This window comes from Papio anubis, chromosome 16 (genome assembly GCF_008728515.1).
Source record: "Papio anubis isolate 15944 chromosome 16, Panubis1.0, whole genome shotgun sequence".
Taxonomy (NCBI): Eukaryota; Metazoa; Chordata; class Mammalia; order Primates; family Cercopithecidae; genus Papio; species Papio anubis.
Genome location: NC_044991.1, coordinates 89,125,577 through 89,152,219, shown reverse-complemented (window position 1 = coordinate 89,152,219; position 26,643 = coordinate 89,125,577). Strand labels below are relative to the sequence as shown.

At 50.7% G+C, this 26,643-nt stretch overlaps 1 protein-coding gene across 1 annotated transcript in view; it reads left to right on the top strand.

Moving 5' to 3' along the window:
* Positions 1 to 26,643, top strand: part of TAF4 (TATA-box binding protein associated factor 4) — an 84,454-nt gene that overhangs the window by 49,330 nt on the left and 8,481 nt on the right. The window contains exons 5-16 of the mRNA XM_031656033.1: positions 344 to 463; positions 3,152 to 3,271; positions 4,051 to 4,173; positions 5,591 to 5,680; positions 6,466 to 6,714; positions 9,351 to 9,498; positions 9,959 to 10,073; positions 12,569 to 12,738; positions 13,034 to 13,164; positions 14,513 to 14,638; positions 15,431 to 15,487; positions 15,937 to 16,056. Coding sequence (XP_031511893.1) covers positions 344 to 463; positions 3,152 to 3,271; positions 4,051 to 4,173; positions 5,591 to 5,680; positions 6,466 to 6,714; positions 9,351 to 9,498; positions 9,959 to 10,073; positions 12,569 to 12,738; positions 13,034 to 13,164; positions 14,513 to 14,638; positions 15,431 to 15,487; positions 15,937 to 16,056 — 1,569 coding nt within the window. The remainder of the gene's footprint in view (positions 1 to 343; positions 464 to 3,151; positions 3,272 to 4,050; positions 4,174 to 5,590; positions 5,681 to 6,465; positions 6,715 to 9,350; positions 9,499 to 9,958; positions 10,074 to 12,568; positions 12,739 to 13,033; positions 13,165 to 14,512; positions 14,639 to 15,430; positions 15,488 to 15,936; positions 16,057 to 26,643) is intronic.

The window sequence follows — 26,643 nt, the reverse complement described above, 5'->3', positions numbered from 1 at the left end:
GACTGGCCGTCTGCCTTTGCACCCTTGTTGGTGATTGTTAATGAGGTCACGAGCCAGCAGCACGAGGACTCATTTCCAGACACTGCGTTCTCCAGAGACGAGTTTTTGTAGAGATGCTAAGAAGCCTAGTGATATGTTTATTGTGCTATAGGAAAATGTTTGTCATACACTTGTTCTTTGGTAAGAAAACTTTAGAATTACTGTGGCTTCATTGCAGATCATGGAGAAGCCTGGGGCCCACTCGGATATACTAGTTACGTTTGGAAGGAATAATTTCTGTGTACCCGGGGATGGGAATTCCTTTTACTTGCGCTTGTTTTAGGTGACTCTGCTTATTTTTCAGGCACCTGGAACACCTATCATTGCACGGCAGGTGACCCCAACTACCATAATTAAGCAAGTGTCTCAGGCCCAGACAACGGTGCAGCCCAGTGCAACCCTGCAGCGCTCGCCCGGCGTCCAGGTGAGAGGGCGGGCGGCGGATCTGCTGAGGCTGCAGGGGCCATGAAGCCTGAATTCTTTGATGCAGAGATCAGGCCTTAGGAGTTTTTTTTTTTAAACTGGATACTAAGTCAAATTTGGGGAGGAAGGTTCTCCTTGAAGAAAGTGCTTTTTCTTTGACTACCAACATGGGATAAGTCAGGATCTCTTTTTTCTTTTAGCCACACAGAATTTAACACCAGCAGCACTGTTCAAGCTTTCCACCATGTTGGAAGCTTTAAAACTATGTGCTTACTAATACTTGATCATAAGGCATGTCTGAAGCAGAAGCAGCCTGCGGTGAGGACAGTGTGTGTGTGCACATGTGGCCTTGTGTGTAACCATGGGGATGGCAGCTGTCGCTGAGATGAATGTGGCCGAGGCGTCATTCTCACTGTTGCAGGCACATGGACTGTAATTTTCACCGCACCCTGGGAAGCAGATGAGCTCGCTTCTTTCATCTCGTGATGCGGCGCTTACACTGAGGCGAGGGAGGTTCTGGGACTCACTCCTGGCCATGCCGCCTGCAGGGTGCCTGCCACGCCATGCTGCCACCTGCCACTCACGTCCCGTTCCGTAGTGAGAGCATAGTTCCAGAAGGGTTCTGCACCCACCCAGGTGGCCGCTGGTTTCTAGAACAGCGTTTTCATCTGCGGAGGGGGGCGTGTCCCAGAGCAGGTGCTGGCCCCTCTCCTAGTGGTGCTGATGCTCCTGACAGCTCAGCCTTTGGCCTGCAGAGCCCAGAAGGGTTTGTGTGCAGGCCAGGCTGTTCTGGAGGGGCAGCGGAGGTGCGTGGAGGGGAAATGTGTGCAGGCCAGGCTGTTCTGGAGGGGGCGGCGGAGGTGCATGGAGGGGAAGGGGCTAGCTGGTCAGACGCACCTGGTGAGGGAAGCAGCCTTCTCTGGGCAGTCAGCAGGAAGCAGCTGGGAGAAAAGTGGTTCGGGGGTTTTTCTTGGTCTGGTATCTGTGAGCGTCCGTGGATGCGTAAGTCTCTGTGGTGTTGGTCACTGCCGGTGAAGCACCTGCCGTGAACCACGCCTGGACGTGCTGCTGACGGATCCAGAGTCCTTGCCTCATTGCTACAGACCCTGCTCCCATTGCTCAGTGGTGAAATGGAGGCTGAGCCCGGGGGGTGTGGACTTCAGGGGCAGCTTCCCCCCCCACCCGGCTCTTCCACCCTCACGGGATCTTGTCCCGGCTGGCTGCAGCTGCAGTGGGTGAAAGCGGGTGGAAGGGCGGTTCGGTACCAGGGAGACGTGTGCTGGCCTTTGGTGCAGGCCCTGCCCTCGGTGTTTTCCCTGAAGGAGCTTGCTCTGTCCTGTGGTCTGATTGGTGCGTCTGGATTTTTGGGTACAGTGACTTTTCTGAGAAGGTAGTGAAGCTTATGGTTAAGTTTTTGCATTATACTTAGTGGCAGACACGATCTGGATATCATCTGAGTGAAATATGTGTTCACAGGAGCAGAAGTAAGTGTGAGGAGTCAGTTCTGATGGGAAAGAAAACTCCCAAAAGATGAGATGGGTCCTGGGCACTCCTGGGGTCCGGAAGCAGCAGCTTGGTGTGTCGTTTTACGTTTTATTACCTGGAGGTTTTTATTTGATGTTTTTCAGTTAAAAAAAAATCCATGCTTATTGTTACAAGTGAAAAGATACACAGACTTAGAAACAGCCCGTCTGCCCTGCTGTCTCCTCACAGCCCTTCCGCACCCCTCTGGAAGCGGGGTTGTGGGGTTGTTCAGAGCTGCTTCCTGCGTGCTGGCAGGGCTGCACCCACCTTGCCGCGGGGAGGGAGCTGCGCTCGCTGCTCTGGAGCCATTCTTAGGCTTACACTGCCCCCTGCTTTCAGAAGCTGCAAAGGAGTGTTTAAAAAGTTGGAGAGAAGAGAATGTTGACGACTAGATTTATACATTGGAAAAGTACTGGTTTAAAATATCAGTAAACATTTGCATTCTGATTATTCGTGTAGAATGGAAATGTGAGGAATTGAGTGCGGGCCACCGAGTTGTCTGAGCTACCTTTTGGTGTCTGGCTGTTCATTTGCTTAGCAAAGCAGCCGCTCCTTTCTGACAGTTTGACACTGGTGACCCATCCTTCATTGCTCGAATCTGCTCTGAAAACTCCCCTTTGTGGGAGGCTTCTTGTTGACACTCACTTTTGGGGAGTAAAGAAAGGTGGGTTTGGGTGATTGCAGGGAGCTGGGGACCCTCCCCTGCGAGAGGCTGTGGCTGTGGAGGCCTGACTGCCCTGTAGCCAGCCTCTGCATCTGGGAGGATGGAGCTTTCAGGAGCCGTTCTTCAGTTGTTTTGATTTCTGAGAGATGGGGATCTGGGTTGTCCATTAGGATTATTTACTCTGGTCACTGTGTGCCTTTTTCCATGGACTTCTGAGGACTGGAGTCTCTGCAGTGCCTGGCTTTGTGAACGTCTGTTTTTGATGCAGGTGCAAATCATGCCTTCCTCAGGTGCTCAGGACTGCGGTTGTCAGGGCACAGGGCAGGCGTCCCAGCAGCACTCCCATGTCCAGCTGACTGGCAGTTGTCCCGGGCCCTTGGCTTCCTGGGCGTCCTGGCCACCACAGGGAGGCTTGTTTTCTTTTTCTGGGCGTGAGGCTGGTCTTCCCCTCATTAGCTGGTAGCACGAGATGCGCTTACCTTGTGTTTTGGATTCTTGTAGCCTCAGCTCGTTCTGGGTGGCGCTGCCCAGACGGCTTCACTTGGGACGGCAACGGCTGTTCAGACGGGGACTCCTCAGCGCACGGTTCCAGGGGCAACCACCACTTCCTCAGCTGCCACGGTAAGAGCCGCTCCTTTCCGTGCCTTCAAAGACGGTTAGGCTCATGGCGCAGGTCAGAAAAGGCAGCCTTGAGACCTCGGGCCGGCTTCTGTCCCAGACCGCTCGCTGCCTGCTTCACAAAGCGGTGAACAGTCTGGGGCCCACGTGAGCGTGTGGGGCTCTGCTGCTTGAGGTGGGCCCTGAGGGCCTCAGACTGCAGAAGTCTGCAAACAGCAAAAGCCCAAACACCTGCCTTTGAAAAAGTCACTGGTGGACTGTCGCGTTCAGTCTGTAAAATGGCGGCACCACCCGTTTGTACACGTGCAGTGTTGGCCTGTGGTGATGGACGTCTGTGAACAGTGAGCCCCACTTGGCAACTTCTTGGGTTTCTTTGCTGCGCACTTTTCGTTGCTTTCATGTCTGCCTCCTATTTGTTTCCTTCTGTGTCCATTTGGATTGGCATAGGTTGTCCTTATGGTCAGCGACATTGCAGCAGGCGTCTTCGCAGAGTCTCTTTTCACTTTTTTCATTATTTGCATAGCTACATTCCTAGACGTGGCCTTGCGGGACCGTGGGAGATGCTGACTTCGGTGGCCATGTGACTGATGTGGCTGGGCCGCCCCTCAGAGCACGGCCCGGGGTTCCACTCCCATCCACAGGCCAAGAGGTGGTGCGTTTTCTTGAAGTTTAGAGGAGAAATATATGTATCTCTTATACATATGCATATTTTATTAACCAAAGGCTGTGACAAAAATCTGCCTTTTAAGATTTTTCACTTATGTCTTTTTACTTTAATCCAGGAAACTATGGAAAACGTGAAGAAATGTAAAAATTTCCTATCTACGTTAATAAAACTGGCTTCATCTGGCAAGCAGTCTACAGAGACAGCAGCTAATGTGAAAGAGCTCGTGCAGAATTTACTGGTGAGAAACCTTGACTTGACATTCCCTTTTCCCTAAGGCCTGTTGCATAGGACAGACACCTATTGCTGCTGTGACTTGTGCCTGGGAGGCCTGTGCCAGCAAAGGGAGAGCTCCTCTGGAAGGCTGTAGGCAGAGGAGAGGGGTGCACACCTGTCAGAGGTGTGTGTGGCCTAGCTGAGGAGACTCCTTCCTGGGGCTGGGTGTTCTGGGGCTGGTGCCTGGTGGTCTCCTGGGCTTTGCCATTTTCTGGTGCCTGTGTCCCTTGTCTGTGGCTCTCTTCTCCTCTGGCTGCCCCCACCATGCTGCACTCTGGCCAGGGTCCCTGGCAGCTCCCTTCTGGTCCTCTCCCCACTCCTGTGTGACCTCTTGTAAAATTCCCAGGTGTCCGCAGTCCCTGCTGGAACAGGCATTCCGCACCCTGAGCCAGCAGAAGCCCCCTCCCCGTGGAGCAGACCAGCTGAGGCACATTCGTGCTCCAGTGGCAGAGCCGTCCCCCCACCCCTGCCCCCACCCCTTCCGAAACCTCTGTCGCAGTGAACAGCACTCTGTCTCCTGGCCAGAACGTGGGAGGATTCCTGGCGGCCTCCCCTCTCCTTAACCCACAGTCCCAAGCTCTACATCTCTACTCATGGCCGAACTCTTGGCTCTCCACCTTGGCTCTCCCCACGGCTGTCTCATGGCTCAGGGGTATGCTGGCCTCAGTGGGATGGCCTGGGGATCTGGAGTGGCCAGTCTTTCCGTGCCTTCTCCTTGCCCGCCTGACCATGTCTTCCTGAGTCTCTCAGGGTTCAGTCCAGGCACCGCCTTCCCACCCTTGTCGCCTGTCTTCCCGACCTTTATGCCACGCTGGCCTCTGTTTCTGAAACAGGATCTGGCCCTCTTGCTCTGGGCTCCCTTTTATCTGACTGGACTCTGGGCACCCTGACTGCTTGCAGGGGTGAGCACAGCTGTTGTCTGCTCCTGAAGGTGCTGATGCCCTGACTGTCTGGATCCTGTCTGTGTGGCCCCTGGCACGCTGTGACCTCCTGTAGCACTGTGCTTGCAGGGCTGGCTTTGATAATGGAGTTACTTTTAGGCTGATCTGCCTCCTAGCAAAATGCCTGACACCGAATAGGTGCCTGGTAAACACTGAGTAAAGACTGGCATTGAGTAAGAGGCTTAGAAAAAGACAAGAAGTAGACAGGTGACCCTCCCAGGAGGAGACGTGGTCCGCAGCTGGCTGCACTGCGGTGTCCAGGGTGAGCGCCTGTCACACGTGTATCTGTGGAAGGTGTAGCACGCAGACTTTCCCATCTCCTCTGTCCAGTGAAACTCGGGGCGGAATCAGCCGTAAAATACAAGACCAGAGTGATGCGGGATTCAGAAGTGTGTGTGGAATCTCATTCACCAGAATTTCAACATGGATTTTATTTTTAAGGATGGAAAAATCGAAGCAGAAGATTTCACAAGCAGGTTATACCGAGAACTTAATTCTTCACCTCAACCTTACCTTGTGCCTTTCCTGAAGGTAATTTCGAAGGCCCGGGTGCTTGACGAGCAGCAGGGCCAGGGAGGGGTGGGGTGCAGATGCTCCAAGTGCACAGGGGTGAGGATGCTCCAGGCACGGAGGGTGCACAGCGCCTGTGCTCCCTGCGGGGGTGGGGCCGGGGACTCAGTGCCTGGGGACAGAATGTTAGGTGTTTTTCTGTAAAGCAGGAGCTCCCCTGACACTGTGGCCTTGTGGTTCTGTTGTGCGCAAGGTGGTGAGAAGGGCGCGTGCTTCCTGAAACTGAGGGGAACAGGGAATTGGGGTAGTGTTTGCAAAACTGGATAGGACCAAGGCTTTCAACAGTGTCAGGCTGTCTGTTGGATAATCATTGGTATGAGCACATTTTAAAATTTAATACATACATTTGTACATATTTATGAGGTGCATGTAATGTTTTGTTACATTCATAGAATCAGGGTATGTGGGGTCTGTCACTTTGAATACTTATTTCCATGTGTTGGGAACATTCAGAATCTTCTCTTCCCGTGATGTTAAAATATTTTAAAAAGGATTTTAAAAATATGGCTCTTTTTGTTTGTTTTCTTAAACACATTTTGGACATTTGCTATCAGGAATAATCCCGCCTAGTGGGAGGGCGGGGTGGGGTCCTGGCCCCTGACATCCAGACGTGCTGCTGCGAGGGCCAACATCTGTCTTATTTAACTCAAAAATTTTCTGTAGAAGTTGATATTTCTGAATTTTTAAGCAAGGAAAACTGACGCATGAGCAACCCCCTGACCCCTCGTGTCTGTCTTTCCACCCAGAGGAGCTTACCCGCCTTGAGACAGCTGACTCCCGACTCCGCGGCCTTCATCCAGCAGAGCCAGCAGCAGCCGCCACCGCCCGCCTCGCAGGCCACCACTGCGCTCACGGCTGTGGTGCTGAGTAGCTCAGTCCAGCGCACGGCCGGGAAGACGGCGGCCACCGTGACCAGTGCCCTCCAGCCCCCTGTGCTCAGCCTCACGCAGCCCACGCAGGTTGGCGTCGGCAAGCAGGGGCAACCCACACCGCTGGTATGGAAGGGGCACCTTACTGGTCCACACAGCCCACCGTGCCTCTGCTCCCTCCAGCTTCTTAGATAAATTGGCCATGGTTCAGAAACCTTTTCCAAGCATGCAGGAAGGCTCCTGCTAGAGGAAGCTTAGGCATTACCTTAGTTAAAATAGAAATCAGGGTTGAGGCCCAGGGATTTTGTATTTTGTCTCAGTAAAATGAAATAGTTGAATTGGCTTTGAACCACTGGCACGTCCCCGCCTTGTCTTGTCTAGGGATGTTACTGGTGTAAACGAATGCAGTGTGTTTTTAGGGGATCTTGTAGATAGATGTTCTCTTGGGTTAGGAGCAGCGGTCCAAGCGTAAGACACGGGCACCCGCGTGGGACAGGTGGGCAGGAGACTGGAGACGGTAGCAGCTCACAGCGCAGGGTGGATTTAGGTGGGTCCCGGGAGGCAAAGCTGCGGCTGCTCGTAGCGGTTCACGTATGTGCAATGTGGATCTGGCTTTCTTGGTTTTGTAGTCACGACGTTTGCTCTGGAGCTAGAGAAAGGACGTCTTTGCCAGAAGAGTTACATTTCGAGCACATTCCCTTTCACGGGCAGAGGGATTCACCAAACATAGAAGGGCAGTTTTAAAAAAATGTCAGCGGGGTTTTCTTCCTCTAAAGACAGTTTAAAAAACACAATGGTGCGGGCTCCTTCATCTTGAGCCGGTATGTGTTCTGATGGTGCACACGTCAGAACCAGCTGGGTGAGGAGTATCCACTGGGGAGCTGGCTCTTGTGCTCTGTTCAAGTTGCACTTGTTTTGTCTTGATTAGTAGCGAGAACAGGGCAAAATGGCATGGAAGGAAGGTGTCCCTTACAAAGGCCAGGGAAGCGTGGCCCCTGGGAAGGGCTGAGCTCCTGTGTAAAGAGAGGGCTTCCTTGCCTTCCTTTTGACTCTAGAGGGGAAGAGATGTGCTGTGCCCCTTGCTTCAGTGTAGTGTAAGGATAGAACTTCCCTATTCCCCAGTCAGTGGAGCTAGTTCACCCAAAAGGTGGGTTCTATTTAAGCAGGGACAGTCTGTGGGCAGTCATTTTCTTGCGAGGTGTTGACCTCTGGTGCTTAGTCACAGATGAGCAGCGTGGGTGTTTTAGAATTAGATGCTGTGTTCGGCAGCAGGATCACCTCTGCATATTGCTTCCATGGGCTCCCCCTGACCGTGTGTGGAGTCTGCAGAGCGCAGTCGGTGGGATCCAGGGCATCCGATCCATTGCCTGCACCCTGAAGCCTGTGGAGGCAGAACCCAGGCTTCTCCCTGATTTGATGGCAGGCTCCCCGCACCGCGGGGCCTGGCCCGGGCATTTGATGGCAGGTTCCCTACACTGCAGGCCCTGGCCCGAGCATTTGACAGCAGGTGGCCTGAGCTGCCTGAGGCTCTTCCTGTCCAGTGTGGGTGTTCCTGTTTTATTGAAGAAGTGTTTGCATTATAGGCCGCTTCCCCAGGCCCCCACACATGTTCTGCAGCATGGAGTTTACCTGCCAGGGCACCTTTGCAAATGGTAGCAACTAAATTCTGAAACACCTGGACCCAGAGGTTTGGGGCCAGGCCTTATGGACTTGAGCATTGGCTTTTGACAGGGATGCCAGTGTCTCTGGGCCCCAGTGTCCTGGGGACAGGGCCAGAGCACAGGCCGTGGTCAGTGCTGCCAGGTTTTGGATCTCTGCCTTATGCTGGAGGTGAGAATGAGAGTCAGGATGACAGCAGAGCTGGGCAGACCCTACCATGAGGGGCCCAGCAGGGTCTGGGTGGACAGAGCTGGCCCTGCTGGGGGCAGTGGGTGGAGGCCCTTGAGGGCCAAGTTCACGCAAGGCTTAGGAGCTCTAACCCCACTCTAGTAGAAAAGCCCTCAGCCTTATAGAAAATTCAGAAAGGGAGCTGGGTTTGGTGGCTCATGCCTATAATTCATCACTTTGGGAGGTCAAGGTGGGAGGATCGCTTGAGCCTAGGAGTTCAAGACCAGCCTGGCCAACATGGTGAAACCCCATCTCTACGAAAAAATACAAAAATTAGCCGGACATGGTGGTGGGTGCCTATGGTCACAGCTGCTCAGGAAGCTGAGGTGGAGGATCGCTTGAGCCTGGAAGGCAGAGGTTGCAGTGAACCGAGACCACGTCACTGCACTCCAGCCTGGGAGACAGAGCGAGACTTGTCTAAAAAAAAAAAAAAAAGAAAAAAGAAAATTCAGACGAGGTAAAACCACTTGACCTGTAGCCACCAGGCAACAGTGTCACCTCTGCTAATATTTGGGGGGTAGTGGTCCGCCCCATCCTGGGTTGCTGAGGTCAGCAGGCATCACTTTGCCACCCGCCCCCTCCAGGCCCTGACCGGTGCCCAGGGGCAGCTTCTAGGCAGCAGATCTGCTCCCGCTTGCCCCTTCTGTGCCCACATGGGCACCCCTTGCCCACGTCCTGCCCTGGTCTGGCCGAGTCAATGCCCAGAGCATGGTCCTGTAGCCTGCTGGGGTTGAGCCGCACACGGGGTCTTCCCAGGACTTCTCACTGAGGGCGTAGGGTACAACGGAAGGAAAGGGAGGAACCTCCTGCTAGGGACAGAGTGGCCCCTGGCCCTCAGGGAGCATGCTCACCATTCTCTGCTGGCTCTGCCTCAGGTGATCCAGCAGCCTCCGAAGCCAGGAGCCCTGATCCGGCCTCCGCAGGTGACGTTGACGCAGACACCCATGGTCGCCCTGCGGCAGCCTCACAACCGGATCATGCTCACCACGCCTCAGCAGATCCAGCTGAACCCGCTGCAGCCAGGTGAGGGCCTCGTGGGTCCCTGGCCACTCAAGACCAAGGACTGCTCCCAGAGCCAGCTGCCACTGGGCTTTTGTTTAATTGTGGTAAAATGTACATTACATAAAATTGGCCATTATAAGTATCTAGTTCAGTGGCATTAATTTCATTTACTGTGTTGTGTAACCATCACCACTGTCAGTATGATTTTAAGTGTTACTTACATATTTACCGTGGTTAGCTTCTTTATCTGTAATTATTCTTGCACTTTAAAAACCTTGATGAAATACAGGAAAATAAATGCTTGAGAAGTACAGCTTACACGTTGTACTGTAATTTAGAGTTACTAATCTGAAGTTTTTGGAAACTTTCTTGTAGCTAATTAGGAGAGTGGTAGCTGTGCCCCTGGGCCTGTAAAGCACCAGAGCACATAGTTGATCTAATAAAAGCCTTGTGTGGTTTCCACTGTGTGTTTGTTTTGTAGTCCCTGTGGTGAAACCTGCTGTGTTACCTGGAACCAAAGCCCTTTCCGCTGTCTCGGCACAAGCAGCTGCTGCACAGAAAAATAAACTCAAGGAGCCTGGGGGAGGTTCGTTTCGGTAAGGAATGGGCCTGTGTACATTGCAGGAGTGTGGCCAGAGCGGAGAAGAGTCCAGAGTCCGTGCTGCTGCATTCCCGCCCATGGGTCTTTCCCACATGGCCCTGGTGGCCAGGGGCTCTGAGGCTGCTGCTTCACACTCACTTTGACCTCACGTCGCTCACTTTGACCTCACGTCGCTCACTTTGACCTCATGTTCACACAAGTGTGTTTTCCCATAGAGTTGACTCAAAGAGGTTTTGCTTCATACACATAGCCAGAAAGCGAATCAACTGTGTTTTTATATGAACTAATAGGAAATTCATTTTTTAATATAGCATAGTATTTTGAGTTCATTGCATTCATAGTATAAAATGCTTCACTTTCCATGTATTCAACTTCAGAACCCTCAGAAAAGCTGTACTGGGCCAGGCGCAGTGGCTCATGTTTATAGTCCCAGCACTATAGGAGGCTGAAGTGGGAGGATCACTTGAGCCGGGGAGTTTGAGACCAGCCTGCGCAACATAGTGAAACCTTACTGAACAACAACAACAAAATAAAAAATTAGCCAGGCTTGGTGGTGTGCGCCTGTGGGCCTGGCTACTTGGGAGGCTGAGGCCGGAGGATCACTTCTGGCCAAGAGTTAAGTGTTGACAGTGAGCTATGGTTTTACCACTATATGCCAGCCTCGGTGACAGAGTGAGACCCTGTTTCTAGAAAAAGAAATGCTGCTTTGCCTGGGCCTCCTGGAAAGCAGCTGGTCTTAGCATCGCCGTCAGGGAGGTGCTTATGGGACCTGAGCAATGGGAGAGGCTTGGAGTGATCTCTGTTGTGATCAAGGGGTGGTGGAGTTGTGTGTATTTCAGGAAGTCTTACTATGCGTTTTCCCTTTCCCAGACACTTCATCGAACCTAAAGGCATCAGGCAGGGCATAGCAGGCCTGGGGAGTAGCTGTGGCCTGAGCCAAAGTCCAAGCCCGAGCAGGGAGAGATGGCCAGCCTGCCTGGGCCCAGCGGGAGGCTGATACCTCCGTGAGGAGGGAGGACACTTAGGGACATACACGGGTGAAAGAATCAAGGCTGCGGGAAGCCTTGGTGTTTTGCTGTCAAGGAGTCAGCGACCTGGCAGAAGGGATAAAGGAGAACGATCCCTGTGGGCTGGCTCAGGATTGGAATGCTGATGCAAGCCACTGGGTTCCAGCGTGTGTCGGCAGGCATGGATAGCCATAGGTTTTGCCATAAGTTTCTAGCTTTGTCCACTGCTGGGTCCTGGGAACAGTAACGCCCCAGTAGCACTGAGCACACCTAGTGCTCAGATGATGTCTTCTAAAAACCATTTTCCACTAAAATGACAAGGGCTCCTGAGAGAAAAGACTGATTGCAGGGCTGGGATAAGGAAATACAAGATGAGCAGAGACCGTCCTGTGTCAGAGAGCAGTGGACATGGGCATGACCTGGACGTGGATGTCAGCAGAGTGGCCTCCGTCCCACAGCTGGGTCCCACAGCTGGAGCCCTAAGCTGTGCAGCCCAGTCACAGTCCGTGACTGCCCGGGATGCCAGGCCGTGGCCAGACCCTGAGTGAGCACGTGGAGCCTGTAGGAGGACTGGGCATGAGAACTGCTGTGGAGCAGCTCCCCGGGACACAGCGACCCCGGGAGATGGCAAGCAGGCCCCCGGCCTCGTGTTCAGAGCCCACTGCTGGAGGCGGCAAGTGGAGGCTGCATGCATGTGGAATTCCCAGCAGGACTCTTAGCCCATGTCTCCTCAGGAGGGGCTTGAAGTCAGCCTGGAAGAGGACGTTCTGCACACAGCTGGCCTGTGCCTTCCAGGTGTCAGGGGCAACCCAGGAGTCAGAGAGGCTGAGGAACCTTCCAGCTCAAGGAGCCGGACAAGACGTGGCAGCTGCAGGCCGCTGAGATTGGGATGTGGACTGTCCTGCAGGGAGAGGCGCTGCTGGGACCAGGGCCCATGGGAGCGGGCCTGGGGAGGGGTCATTCATCGTGGCCTGGTCTCAATGGCACCCTGCTTCTGGAGGGGACGCCCTTGTCTGTAGGAAACGTACGCAGAATGTTCTGGGTGGAGGAGAGTCAGGTTAGCAACTTCCAGGTGATTCCAGAAGAAATTGTGCGTACTCTTCTTCCAACTTTTCTGAGCCTTTAAGAAGAATTTAATGCTGCCTCTGGCTTTGAAAAGCTTTGCATGGATCAGACCCCCGGAAGTCCCTGTGCTGCTCCCGGCTCTGCTTTCTCTGGACTTGAGTCCCCTGCGCATCTGTGTGTAGATTAACCCGGCGCCAGTTCACAGCTCTCCTTCCGCAGAATGGTCAGGCTTTCCAGGAAAGCAGCGAGGCACCCTCTTTGCTGTGGCAGATGCAGCAGGTGCAGGCACTTGGGAGGACAGAGGCCTGGCCTCGGCGCGGCCCTGCCTTCCACGTGGGGTTTCCTGCCCTTACCACCCCAGCCCTCCTCCCGATGAATTCCTTGTACAGTTAAAACGATCTTTCCTTCTTTCCTCAAGGGATGATGATGACATTAATGATGTTGCATCAATGGCTGGAGTAAACCTGTCAGAAGAAAGTGCAAGAATATTAGCCACCAACTCTGAATTGGTGGGTACGCTAACGCGGTCCTGTAAAGACGAAACCTTCCTCCTCCAAGCGCCTTTGCAGAGAAGAATATTAGAAATAGGTACGTTGGTGTTTAATCCCTGACTCCTTATTAAACAGCAGCGCTGTTGGAGCATGGAGCTTCAGGTGAGCACACCTGATACCTGGTCATGTGTTTTGTCTGAGTTTGTCATTTCCACATGGTTGCTGGTGGTGGTTCTTGGGTGAAGTGTGGGTACCACTGCCTTCCACCCCACCAGCCTGTCTGGGCTGCCCTTGGGTTGTATAAAAGCAGTAACTGCCGGATGAGAGATTAGCCGTAAAGAAAGAACTGTGCTTAATGATTTTAAAATCTGTTTTTATTGCCTGACCTTTAGGTAAAAAACATGGTATAACGGAATTACATCCAGATGTAGTAAGTTATGTATCACATGCCACGCAACAAAGGCTACAGAATCTTGTAGAGAAAATATCAGAAACGGCTCAGCAGAAGAACTTTTCTTACAAGGTAACAGGCTGTTTGCCTAGGAGAGTGTCTTTCTGTTGTTGGCGCCCACTCTGCTGGCTGGAAGCCTCCTCCCCACACCCATGCAGAGGGCAGTGGGTCCCAAGTGCCCCCATGTTCCTTTTGAATGTGTTTTGGATTTCTTACAGGACTAGATTTTGGGACGACTTCTTTTTGAGACAGGGTCTCACTCTGTCGCTCAGGCTGGAGTGCGGTGGCACAATCTCGGCTCACTGCAGCCTCCACCTCCTGGGTTCAAGTGATTCTTGTGCCTTAGCTTCTCAAGTAGCTGGGATTACAGGCACACACCGCCGCACCCAACTAATTTTTGTGTTTTTAATAAAAGAGACAGGGACTCGCGATGTAGCCCAGGCTGGTCCTGAACTTGCCTCAAGTGATCCTCCTGACTTAACCTCCTTAAGTGCTGGGATTACAGTCATGAGCCACTACGCCTGGTGGGTTTTACCTTTTGGAAGGTGATCCTATTCACTCTGTGGGCACCTACCTCTCTCCCTGGGCTGTGGGCTGAACTGGCAGACCCTGAGGTGCCGCAGCCCTATTCTCATGAAGCAGCTCTTCTAAGTAAAATGTGCCCTCCTCACCAGCAGTCACATGAACACTCTTCCAAGGGCACACGGGGTGAGATGGTGCCTGTTCCCGTAGCCAGGAGGCAGCGCCTTCAGGGCAGCACTGAAAATACACACACTCAGCCCTTGCTGTAAAAGTAGTTCTGTGTTGCTGCAAAAACGGTAAATGTTACTTAAAAAATCAGACAGTCTCGGCCGGGCGTGGTGGCTCACGTCTGTAATCCCAGCAGTTTGGGAGGCCGAGGCGAGCGGATCACGAGGTCAGGAGATCGAGACCATCCTGGCTAACATGGTGAAACCCTGTCTCTACTAAAAAATACAAAAAAAATTAGCTGGGTGTCGTGGCGGGTGCCTGTAGTCTGAGCTATTCGGGAGGCTGAGGCAGCACAATGGCGTGAACCCAGGAGGCGGAGTTTGCAGTGAGCCGAGATCGCACCACTGCACTCCAGCCTGGGCGACAAAGCGAGACTCCATCTCCAAAAAAAAGAAAAAGAAAAAAATCAGACAATATCAAAGTGCATAAAAGGGACACTCTCCCACAAGTGTGCCCCTGAGACAGCCAACACGAGACTTCGTTCTGTGGACGGGGGCATTGATAGAGCTCCCGGGTGCAGCATCAGTGAGGTGGGAGGGTTGGGTCCTTGCCAGATTGGGACTGGACGGAGGGAGGGCGTTGTGCACGGATGGTCCAGTGGTGCTAGACAACCCCTTTGCTTGCTGGGCTCTCAGATTTATGACAAGCAGGATTTTAACTTTCTTCATAGGATGACGACAGATACGAGCAGGCGAGTGATGTCCGGGCACAGCTCAAGTTTTTTGAACAGCTCGATCAAATCGAAAAACAGAGGAAGGACGAACAGGAGCGGGAGATCCTGATGAGGGCAGCAAAGGCAAGTGCTGGGTATCTGCTGCTGTTGTCTGGGCTCCTCCGTCTTGGGCACAACCTAATGAGCTCACTGAGTCGCTGGGGTTTCGGGTCGTCAGAGCATGTTTTGGGCTGTCCTTGAAGCAGAGGCGATGGGTGCTGTCCCTGGAGCTGCAAAGAGAAGCCTCATTCATCCAGCACGAGCATAGATGCTTGAAAAGCGGGGCTGCTTAAGATTCCCAGCACCTCACGATGCACACAGTCACACCCAGGTGTGAAGCACATGTTTCTAGAGCCCCCTGTGTGCACTGGACTGGACTCTTCACACTCATATTGCCCTTGTTCTAGAACATTCACAGCCAGGCGAGGCGCCTCCTCATTCATAGAGTCAGACAGGAGACCGCAGTTCCCCGGGGATGGGGGTGGGTACTGTGGAGTGGGAGGGGCACTTGCTTCGATCACAGCCACAGGCTGTCCCATCCCTGGTGTGTGGGGCAGGACGGCAAGGAGCCTATGAGACCCATTCTGCTCACTGTCATCTGGTCATATCAGGTCAAGTCAGAGCCTGTGATTGGTAGATGTGTTTCAAAGACTGTATCTTCTTAAATCCAAATGTTACTGACTTCTCAAGAGTACTAGCTTTTTTCATGGTGTGTGATGTAAATTCTCATCTTTGGCTATAAGCATTTAACAAATTTGTTATGCATTCTTTCACATTACCTAGGTGTTATTGTATAGTGAATAAGATAACACATTTGTTAAATGATAAACATTTAGTTCATAACTTACTTTTCTTTTCTACTTCTTTCAAAAATAGTCTCGGTCAAGACAAGAAGATCCAGAACAGTTAAGGCTGAAACAGAAGGCAAAGGAGGTGAGCCCTGTTAGTCGCGGGCGCTTTGCTGTGCACTCTGATGCCCCACGGGAGGGGGCTAAGGAAACTGGCACGTCTGTTCGATAGGCATTTGTGTGTCTATTTGAAATGTTTGCCAAGTTTAAATAAATATCATGTCAAAGGTATTTTCCTATGCAAACGGTGTCCTACTTTTAAATTCAATGGTGACTTCCCTTTGAGGGGACATTAGTCTCTGTGCTTTTGACTTGCATATATTTTCTGAGAGTTTTAAGATGAACATCTGTTGCATTAAAAAAAAATCTTATTTTTCGGATTATAGAATATGCTTACTATTGAAAAAGTCAAAACATTAAAGAAGTTACGATTTAGGAAACTACAGAAAACCCTTTAGTATTTCTGTATTACTTTTGTAGTAGGTAAAAAACATGCAAGAAATGATGCTCCTTGTTTCCTTTTCAAAATAAAAGATGCAGCAACAGGAACTGGCACAAATGAGACAGCGGGACGCCAACCTCACAGCACTAGCAGCTATCGGGCCCAGGAAAAAGAGGAAAGTGGACTGTCCGGGACCGGGCTCGGGAGCAGAGGTACAGCAGCGTTGTGGGATCAAGGTCCTGGGGAGCCATGGGGAACATCTTCGAGCCACCTCTTCTAGGGGACGGACGCACACAGGGGAATTTGCTTTCTCACCATTTACGTGTTTTCTCACCTGTTCTGGAATATTTGTTTTACACTTGACATTTTAAATCCAAATCAGCTTATCTGTGGATATCACATGAGCTGAGTCTTTTTCATGAGGAAGTTTGATTACCGTGATGAGGTTTAGGCTGGATTTGAAAAGGATGTGGGGAAGTTATAACTGTCAGAAGAATGATCTGAATAGGGGTCTTGCTGACTGTTCTTGCTGCAGTGTCTGTGTTTCAGATAAACCCCTGTAGGAGAATGAAGGGGAAGAAGTGCCACCTGCTGCTGTTTGCCCAAATTCCATTAGTTTCTCGTCTTGTTTGTGGTTGTATCTTTTACTCTAATAATTATAAACCCAGTCTTAACATGTTATTTTTGCTTTCAGCTGTCAGTTGTTTTTTTTAAGTAAAGCACAGGAAGAAAGAAAATGATCTTTTATGTTTCCCTCCTTATTTGCCATCTGCGGTACTGTCCATTCCTTCCCATGGGTCCATTTCCAGCTGCCACCATTTCCTTTTGGCTTGAAGGAGAGCTGTTGGGATTTCCTGTGGTGCAGGTCTACTGGTGATGGATTCTCTGGTTTTGTTTACTTGAAAATTGTATTTCACCCTCATTCTTTCTTATTTTTTTTTTTCCTTGAGACAGAGTCTCACTCTTTTGCCAGGCGGGAGTGCAGTGGTGTGATCTTGACTCACTGCAACCTCTGCCTTCCAGGTTCAAGCAATTCTCCTGCCTCAGCCTCCCGAGTAGCTGGGACTATAGATGTGCGCCACCACGCCCAGCTAATTTTTGTGTTTGTAGTAGAGATGGAGTTTCACCATGTTGGCCAGGATGGTCTTGATCTCTTGATCTCATAATCTGCCCGCCTCAGCCTCCCAAAGTGCTGGGATTATAGGTGTGAGCCACGGCGCCTGGCCTTCACCCTCATTTTCAAAGGATATTTTTAGTGGTTACAAAGTTCTGGGCTGATTGTTTTTTTTTCTTGCAAAACTTTTAAGACCTTGTTCCACTGTCTTCTGACGTCCTGCTGTAATTTTTAATTTTTTTAGATGCAGGGTCTCACTGTGTCACCTAGGCTGGAGTGCAGTGGTACGATCATGGCTTGCCGTAGCCTCGACATCCTAGGGCTCAGGTGATCCTCCTGCCTCAGCTTCCCGAGTAGCCGGGACTACAGGTGCATGCCACCATGCCTGGCTAATTTTTGTATTTTTGTGTTTTTTTTTTTTTTTTTTTTTTTTTTGTAGAGACAGGGTCTCACCATGTGGCATGGGCTGGTCCTGCTATAATTTTTAACCTTGTTCCCTGTACGTAGTATGCTTTGTGTCTCTGGCATGACTTTCAATCTTTGTTTTGAGACGTTTGTTCTTTATTTTATTTTATTTTATTTTATTTTATTTTTTTTTTTTTTTGAGACGGAGTCTCGCTCTGTCGCCCAGGCTGGAGTGCAGTGGCCGGATCTCAGCTCACTGCAAGCTCCGCCTCCCGGGTTTACGCCATTCTCCTGCCTCAGCCTCCCGAGTAGCTGGGACTACAGGCGCCTGCCACCTCGCCCGGCTAGATTTTTGTATTTTTAGTAGAGACGGGGTTTCACCATGTTAGCCAGGATGGTCTCGATCTCCTGACCTCGTGATCCGCCCGTCTCGGCCTCCCAAAGTGCTGGGATTACAGGCTTGAGCCACCGCGCCCGGCCCTGTTCTTTATTTTTTAGAGGTTTGTCTGTGTTGTGTTTCACTGTGATTCTCTGGATATTCAGCCTGCTTCAGGTTCTCTGAGCTTCATAGATCTGTAGGGCAGTGTCTTTCATCAAATTTGGAACATTCTGGCTAATATTTCTTCAAATGTTTTTTTCCAATTCAATCTTACTTTCTTTTGCTGGGGCTCCAGTTACACGTATGTTAGACCTGTCGATGCCGCCCTACAGGTCTTTGAACCTGTGTTCCTGGACCTCAGTCTGTGTTCTCTCTGTTTTCCAGACTGGAAGATTTCTACTGATGTGTCTGCGAGGTCCTTGGCAGATGGACTTCTGCCATCTTCAGTTGAAGGTTCCATTTGTTAACGTATTTTGGAATTCTAAGATTTCCATCTAGTTCTTTTTTAAAGTTTATGAGTATTTGCTGAAATTCCCTATCTTCTCACTTATTGTGACCATATTTCCCCTAATTCTTTGAGCATATCATTAAAGCTGTTTTATAAGGTTTTTGTCAAGTTCAACACCTGGGCCATCTCACATTCAGTTTCTCTCGACTGCTGTTTTCCTTGGCCTTGCACACTTTCTTGTCTCCTCGCATGTCTCATGGTTACCTGCGGAGAGACTGAACTCTGTGATCTCCCTTGAAGAGCTGATTCTTGCAGGTGGTTGAGTTACTGGCTGACCAGCTTAAGTTTGTGTGGCTTTGTTTTTCATTTTGTCAGTAAGGCTCTGGGGGAAAGCTCAAGGTGTTTCTCAAGCCCCTTTAACTTAGTGGGATTTAAGTTGCAAACTCTCTTGCCTTTCTGGAGTCCTCCCATGGCTTCCTAGGCTTCTGGTCTCCCAAGCGTCAGGTCTTACTCTATGGGTGTGGACTGCTCCCATACTTACAAGGAAAGGTCTTGCTGCTCAGGTGGGCTAGACTCCCATGCTTCCCATATTTCTGGTCTCCCATGCTTCTGGTCTCCCCCCATGCTTCTGGACTCCTCCCATGCTTCTGGTCTCCCATGCTTCTGGACTCCACTCTACTCTGCCCCACCCCTGGCTTCTCTGTTTCACTCTCAGCCCCGTGGCAGCTGCTGTCTGATGCACATTGGACAGTCTTGCACCGCTTCTTGGTATGCAGGTGCACTCTGAGACAGGATCAGGGTAATGACCTGATGAGGGCAAGCTCCCCCTCCCCACCAGGGCTGTTGGAATCATGTAGGTGGGATGTCCCAGTGACCTCTGAGAAATGGCTGCCTGGCGTGGAGAGGAGGGACTCCAGGTTTAACAGACACTAGAGCTTTGGCAGTATGGCATCCTAGAGGTTCAGAGAAATCCCTCCTGGTACAGTACAGGTTAAAATGTTGGGTCCAGTGTAGGAAGAAAATAAAGATCTTGTCTTTATAAATTCATGCATGAAATGTAGATAAAATAGGGGGATTCTTCTCTGGGTCAGAAATAATAAAGTACAGATTCCCAAGGCTAACACGGGCTCTGGCCACTGTGCGGCTGGGAGTCTTGGCCTGGGACGGGCCCCAGCAGGAACCTGTACTCAATTGGGCCTAGGCCTGAGAGCCCACTGGCTGTGAGGCCTGCAGCCCACACTGCAAATGTAGTTGTAAACCAAGAAAGAATTGAAATTCTGAATAACAACAACATATATTGAGAAGAGTACTTACAGTTAAGGACTCCTAGTATTTTGTGGGGAGGTGAAAGATATTGATTAGCCTTTTTTTCCCCTGGATTTCTTTTATGGTTAACTGAATTATCAGAGGCGCAGATCTTGTAGCCCATCATCAGTTCAAGAAGTAGAATGTTGTAATCCCAGCACTTACGGAGGCCAAGGTGGGTGGATCATGAGGTCAGGAGTTCGAGACCAGTCTGCCAAGATGGTGAAACCATCTTGTGTCTCTACTAAAAACACAAAATTTAGCTGGGCGCGGTGGTAAGCGCCTGTAGTCCCAGCTACTCAGGAGACTGAGGCAGGAGAATTGCTTGAACCCGGAAGGCGGAGGTTGCAGTGAGCTGAGATTGTGCCATTGCACTCTAGTCTGGGCGACAGAGTGAGACTCCATCTCAAAAAAAAAAAAACAGCTAGAACGTGCCAGTCACCTGGGAGACCCCCTACCTTTATGTGCCCCACCACATCACAGCTACTTTTACTTCCCCCGCAAAATAACTGCTGCTCTGACTTTATGGCAAAGCCAGAAAGAAACACCAGGACATGACAGTCCCCAGTTGTGCAGCCAAGACAGTGGTTAGCCTTGCCATCCTTTCCCATTAAACTTGACTTAAAAGGAAACCAGAATTTAAAATTTTAAAAAATTTGTGGGTCCTTCCCACCCCTCCATCACTTTCTTTTCCTTACAACTTGTCAGTTGAAGGACCGGGTCGTTTGGCCTGGAGTGTGTCCTGTGTCAGGCTTGCTGGCGGTGCCCTTGTGGTGCAGTTCTGCCTGTTCCTCTGTCCTCTGAACTTCCTGCGTGTTGGTGGCTGGACCCAGAGACTCCTTCAACTCTGGCTGAATCCCTGTGGCAGGACCGTGGGTGCTGTTGTGCCCCCTCATCGGGAGGACACAGGTCTGGGCTGTGCACTCTGGGAGTGGTGGCTGGTCATGCTTCATGCCTAGGGTCACTAGTCCCTTGAGGTCGGAGATGGCGACACTCTTAGTCTGTGAGTTCTTTCTCACTTCCTCGTCGGGATATTCTTTTGGAGACTCTTCCTCCACTACTGTTTGGCCGCATGGTGGGTCCAGCTCATAGAGGAGACGCAGGGTAAATGCTCGCATGTTTCCTTCCATATACCCAGGTGAAGATAATGAATCAACTGGTTGTCATCCTCAGAGGGTGACCAGTAGTTTTATGTTTTAGTGTATTGTTTTTATTTTTTATCATTGTAATCTCAAGGACTTGCACATAATCCATCTATTGCAGTACTCATTTTGGTTGCAGTTCAGACTACGCCATCCTTGGCCAGTGGAAGCATCTACAGATTGGTTCCTGAGTCACGCTGGGACGTGGGGCTGATGTCTTTGCCATCTGGACGTTAACGTGTGTTAGGCTTACCTTACACCTTTCCTGTTTCAGACTGAAAATAGTCATTTCTCCAAGAACTGGTTTCTTCTAGTGGGAAACGGTGTTTGAAGACCACTCACTGGGACTAGGGATGTCATTGCCGCTGGGGTGGGTGGCCTTTTCAGTGAACAGAGCTCGGAAACGTGGTAAAAACAGGGTCTCGGCCAGGCGTGGTGGCTCATACTTGTAATCCCAGCACTTTGGGAGACCAAGTCGGGCAGATCACAAAGTCAGGAGATCGAGACCATCCTGGCTAACGCATGCAGTGAAATCCCGTCTCTACTAAAAAATACAAAGGAATTAGCTGGGCATGGTGGCTGAGCCTGTAGTCCCAGCTACTGAGAGCTGAGGCAGGAGAATGGCGGGAACCGGGAGGCAAACTTACAGTGAGCGAGATCGCGCCACTGCGCCAGCCTGATGACAAGCGGGCACCATCTCAAAAAAAAAAAAAAAAAACAATAGGGTCTCATGGGTTTATATGGATATTTCCAATTCCAGGTAGTTCAAATTCAGAGAGGTATAGGAGTTACGCTGTTCAAAATGACGTCTTTATCTTCTACAGTAAGAATTCTGGCTCTTGGCTGCCCCAAGGCTTGGGGACTGGGGAGTTGGAGGGGAGGGCAGGAGAAGGGGAGAGAAAAAAAAGGTCCTGGTTATCATGGACATAGGAGACAATAGGATTAAAATATCTCCTAACTTTGGATATAGCCTGAGAATAAGAATATGGACACTCCTGCCGATGGTAGAAACAGCCGGAAGTCATTCATGTGCTTTCTCCCTTGGCCCTGTTTTTTATTTTGTGCTGTATTTATGTTGTCAAAACATTTAGCTGTTACACACCACAAGCTCTCCGTTTAGCCCTCTGAGTTTTAGTGCCATAAATAATGACATGTTTAATGCTGTGATTTGTCTCTGTGTCTCCGTAGTCATTTTGTTTTTTTCAAATCTCATTCTCTGCTAGATTCTTTTGGAATGCTTCATGGGAGCAGCCACTCCCAAGTTCCCACCTGCTGATGAGTTTGTGCCCTTTGTTCCTGCAGGTCTGTTTTTTGGCTCACGTTGTATTTCCTGAAGTGTTTAAAGACGTTACTCTGGATTATTTCCTCCCTAAAGTGTTGCTGTCCAAATCTAATGAGAGTCTCATTTTACTTCCCTCGTAGGCCACGTGTTTTTCTTCCCCGGGCGTCCTTTTCCTCGGAAACCGGGTCATCCCAGTGGAGTGTGTCCTGGGGTTGATTCTGCTGGGGTGGTGTTCTCAGTACTGGCTGTGTTCTTTCAGTGCGGTCTCAAGTCTCCTTAGGAACATCTGCAATAACGATCCTTTGTGTTTGTTCTGTTCTCTTGTTTCCTTCTTCAGAGATTCCCGTTTTCCACATGTTGTATCTTCTTTGCCTGCTGGAGCACTTTTTACAGTCTCTTAATTTTTAAAATCTCTCTTTTTCTTTTTTTTTTTTTTTAGAGACAAGGTCTTTTTCACCCATGCTGGAGTGCAGTGGTGTGATCACAGCTCACTGCAGCCTCGACCTCCAGGGTTCAAGCAGTCCTCCCAGCTCGGCCTCCCTAAATGCTGCTGAACCACTGTGTCCAGCCTAATTTCTCTCTTCTTTTTTTTTTAATTTTTATTTTTTGAGACAGAGTCTCCCGCTGTTGCCCAGGTTGGAGTGCAGTGGCTCTATCTCGGTGTGCTCTCAGCTCATGGCAACCTCTGCCTCCTGGGTTCAAGTAATTCTGCCTCAGCCTCCTGAGTAGCTGGGATTACAGGTGCGCCCCACCACACTGGGCTAATTTTTTTTGTACTTTTAGTAGAGACGGGGTTTCACCATGTTGGTCAGGCTGGTCTCAAACTCCAGACCTCAAGTAATTTGCCTGTCTCAGCCTCCCAAGGTGCTGGGGTTACAGGTGTGAGCCACCGTGCCTGGCCTAGTTTTTCTCTTTTTAAAAAAATTATATTTTTTGTGCTTTTTGCCTTCCATTTCTCTTAAGGCGTGATTTGCTGTTTACCTGCTGTTTCCAGTATGTGTTTCTGAGGTCTTCTGTGGTCCGTAGGGACGTGCTTCTGCTGCTTATCCTCTTTTTCTTCCATAGTGACCTGTCTGGGATCTGACCTTGATGTTTTTCTGTTGCTAATTTTGATGTGAGTTGAGGTTTCTCAAACTTGTAACAGGACACGTGGTTCGCGGCGTTTGCTGACTGTGGCGCTCCTCTGCAGTGACTTTTGTGCGGTGTTAGCGTTTGCTGACTGGCGCTCCTCTGCAGTGACTTTTGTGTGGTGTTAAGAACGGGAGTCCTCAGCTTCGGGGGCCTTGGAGCTCTGTGCACGTCCCGAGCATCTGGACCTTTCTTTGCCTTCCTTGTCCCTGTCCTACTAAGTACTGATTCACTGCCAGCAGGTTCTCTCCTGCGTGAGGCCCTGTGCTGCAGGAGCTCTGGCAGGTCAGTGTGGGCATTTGCAGTGGCCAGGCTGCCCTCCCTGGTGGTCCCCTGCCCCAGGTTTGGCTGTGGCTCTCGGAGGGACCTGCCGCTCTTCCCAGGAAGTCTGCTGGCTCCTGGGTCCAGGCCCATCGGGGTCTGGTTCTGCAGCGTCCTGCAGGTGATGGCTGCTTGTGGTTCCTCTTCATCGGTTTTGTTCTAAATATTGTCTGCTGGTTTTTGGTTTTGCTGTGTAGTTGCTCTTTTATGTGGAACTTTGGGAAGATCCAGAAACTATGCTACCCCTGTCATCGTCTTCCAGAATAGATTAACTTTGAAAATGTTGTTATTTTAGTTTGAAGTAGTTTTCAAATCTACAGCAAAGTTGCAAGAGCAGAGCAGTGAGCTCTGTGTGGACTCCGGTGTGTGAGCATCACGCGGCCTGCTTCGTCCCCGCTATGCCACGTGTGTTTGTGTGCACTCCTGTAGTTTTTAAATATGTACACTTTAATCCTTGTTCTGACGCGACACTCAGCACCCTAAGTGCTCGTGTGGCCGATACCTTGGGTGGCTACCAAGCGGCCCTCCCGGTCGGGTGCTTAGCACTGATGCTACCACCCCCAGCATAGCACTTGCTGTGGGCTGTGTTTCTCCACGGCATTGTGGCTGATTCCCATGGCTGTGTTAGCATTTCACTTATTCCCACCTCACACAGATGCCCCACCCTTATCGCACCTCCACCCACAGCCTCAGTGTCATTAACTGCCTGCCTGTGTCGCCACCCCTGGGGTGCCCAGTTGTGGGGATGCTTCAGGCACTCCTTCTGTTACCTGCTGGTTGCCTTCTGCTGGGAAGCAGAGCTTCGCCCCTCCTCGTTGGTTTATTCGTTCGCTCATGGATTCACTCACTCACTGTAGTGGTGGGTGCCAGGATCCCTCCCTCACTCACTGCACTGCCCTGTTGTGTTTGGTGGGCTCTGATCAGCACTCATTATTTCTAGGCTTGCTTGGTGGGAGCTTCTTGTGGCTGGAGTCTGTATCCTCTGACGCGTCCCTTGTCTGTAGCATTCCTTATTGCCACGTGCACTCTCCCTGCCCACTCTGCAGCTCCCCTGGAGCTCTGGTTCCTCTAGTGGAGTGTGGTGGTGAGAGGCCAGGATCTGGGCACTTGGTGTGCTGACTGCTGGGGCCCCCGCTTCCAGGCCGTGCCAGCAGCCGGAGCTCAGGACCCAAATGCATGTAGGGGAGGGTGTGGCCATGTCCAAGGGGTCCCGTGTGTGTGCTGATACTGCGGTCCTAGCCTAGCACGCCAGGGCTTCTGTTCAGCAGTCTCCCCATCCTTGTCTATTAGTTCTTTCTCAGACAGTGAGGAACCTAGTACCCGTCATGCAGTGTATTTGTTTTTTCTGCAGTGTAACCAACTTACCTACCATTTTGCCTGCTGGGGTCCCTGCGCCAGGAGGGAGGACTGGATGGGAAAGGCACGTTGATGAATTTTGGATGTGAGTGTTAACATGTGCGGAGTAGCCTCTAAGAAGAATAAGGGAGCTCGTGAGTCCTCACTCACGAGAAGGGCCAGGGTGTGGGGGTGGGAGGTACATGGAGTATCGAGAAAGCGGGACCTGGATGACCCAGGCGAGGCGCTGCTGAGTGGATGAAGACTGGCGCCGGTGTCTGTTTGGGGAGCGGTTGTTTCGCAATGGTTCAGATTTTGCGTTTTGTGAACTTTGGGGATCTTTGTGTGTTATCTGTGTAACAGTTAACACGACACCTTTCTTCATCAAAGATAATGCTCAATAGTTCTTTTCTTTTTCCTTTTGGATATCTCTTAAGGGTAGGTCTTCTGTTTTTAACTTTTAATTTGGAATTAATTCTACACATAGAGGAAAGTTACAGCAATAGTACAGAGAGTTTCTATCTGCCCCTCACCCACTTTCACCTCATGTTAAGCATGGGTATGGTACTGTTCACTAAAGACCTTATTTGATTTTTTTTCCCTGAATTTAACTTTAAATAAATTAATAAACTATTTTTTGGAGCAGTTTTAGGTTCATGGAAAAAGGAAGGGAAAAGAGTACAGAGACTCCCCATACACTCTTCCCTGCAGGTGCACAGCCTCCCCCACTGGCCGGGTGGTGCCTTTGTTAGAATCCACGAACCCACGTCAGCATGTCCTCACTAGCTTCCAGAGTTCCCATCAGGGTGCGCTCTTGGTGTGTACGTTCTGTGGGTTTTGACAATTGTAGAATGACGTGTTTCCACCAGCACCATATCATGTGGAGTCGTTCCGCAGCCCCGAATTCCTCTGTGCTCTGCCGGTTCATCCCTCCCCTCCTCTCAGTCCCTGGTCCACGGATCTTATTGTCTCCATAGTTTTGCCTTTTCCAGAATGTCATGTGGTTGAAATGATGCAGCCTTCTCAAGCTGGCTTCTCTCATTTAGGAATATGCACCTGAGGCTCTTCTGTGTTTTTTCATGGCTTGATGGCCCATTTCTTTTCAGCACTGAGCACTATTCCAGTGTGTGGATGTACCACAGTTTATTTTATCCACTCACCTGCTAAAGCACATTGTGGCTGCTTCCAGGTTTTGGCAATTATGAAGAAAGCTGGTATAAACATCTGTGCGCAGGATTTTGTGTGGCCATGAATTTTCAGCTCCTTTGGGTAGATACCAAGGAGCACGGTTGCTGGATCGTGTGGTAAGAGCACATTTAGTTTTGTAAGAAACCGCCGGACCGTCTTCCAGCGGCTGCGCCATGTCGCATTCGCAGCAGCCGTGGCTGAGGGTCCTGTTTCTCCACGTCCTCGCCAGCGTTCGGTGCTGCCCGTGTTCTGGGTTTTGGCCGTTCTAGTAGGTGTGTGGTAGCATCTTGTTTTAATTTGCATTTCTCTGGTGATGGAGGATGTGGAGCATCTTATGGTTGAGTTTCAAGAGTTCTTGGTATATTTTGGGTAACAGTCCATTATCAGATGTGTCTTTTGCAAATATTTTCTCCTTAGTGAATTTTTACCAGTGTCCCCGACGTCCTTTCCTGCCCCGGGACCCTTGCGGCTCCTCGGCTCCTCGGCTTGGGGGCAGCTGCTTAGTGTTTCCTGGTCTTTGCTGGCCTTGACATGCTGGAGAGCGCTGGTCCTTGTCTGGTGGACGTTTCCTTAGTTTGCGTTTGTCTGGTGTCTCCTCGTGATGCCGTCCAGGCTGTAGAAACTCAGCTAGAACGCCGCGGGCGGGCCGGCGTGTCCTCAGTGCACTGTATTGGGAGGCAGGTGGTGTCGCCTGGCTGCTGGTGCTGCGGACTCTGAAGCTTGGTTAAGGTGGGGTTGGCCGGTTTCTCCAC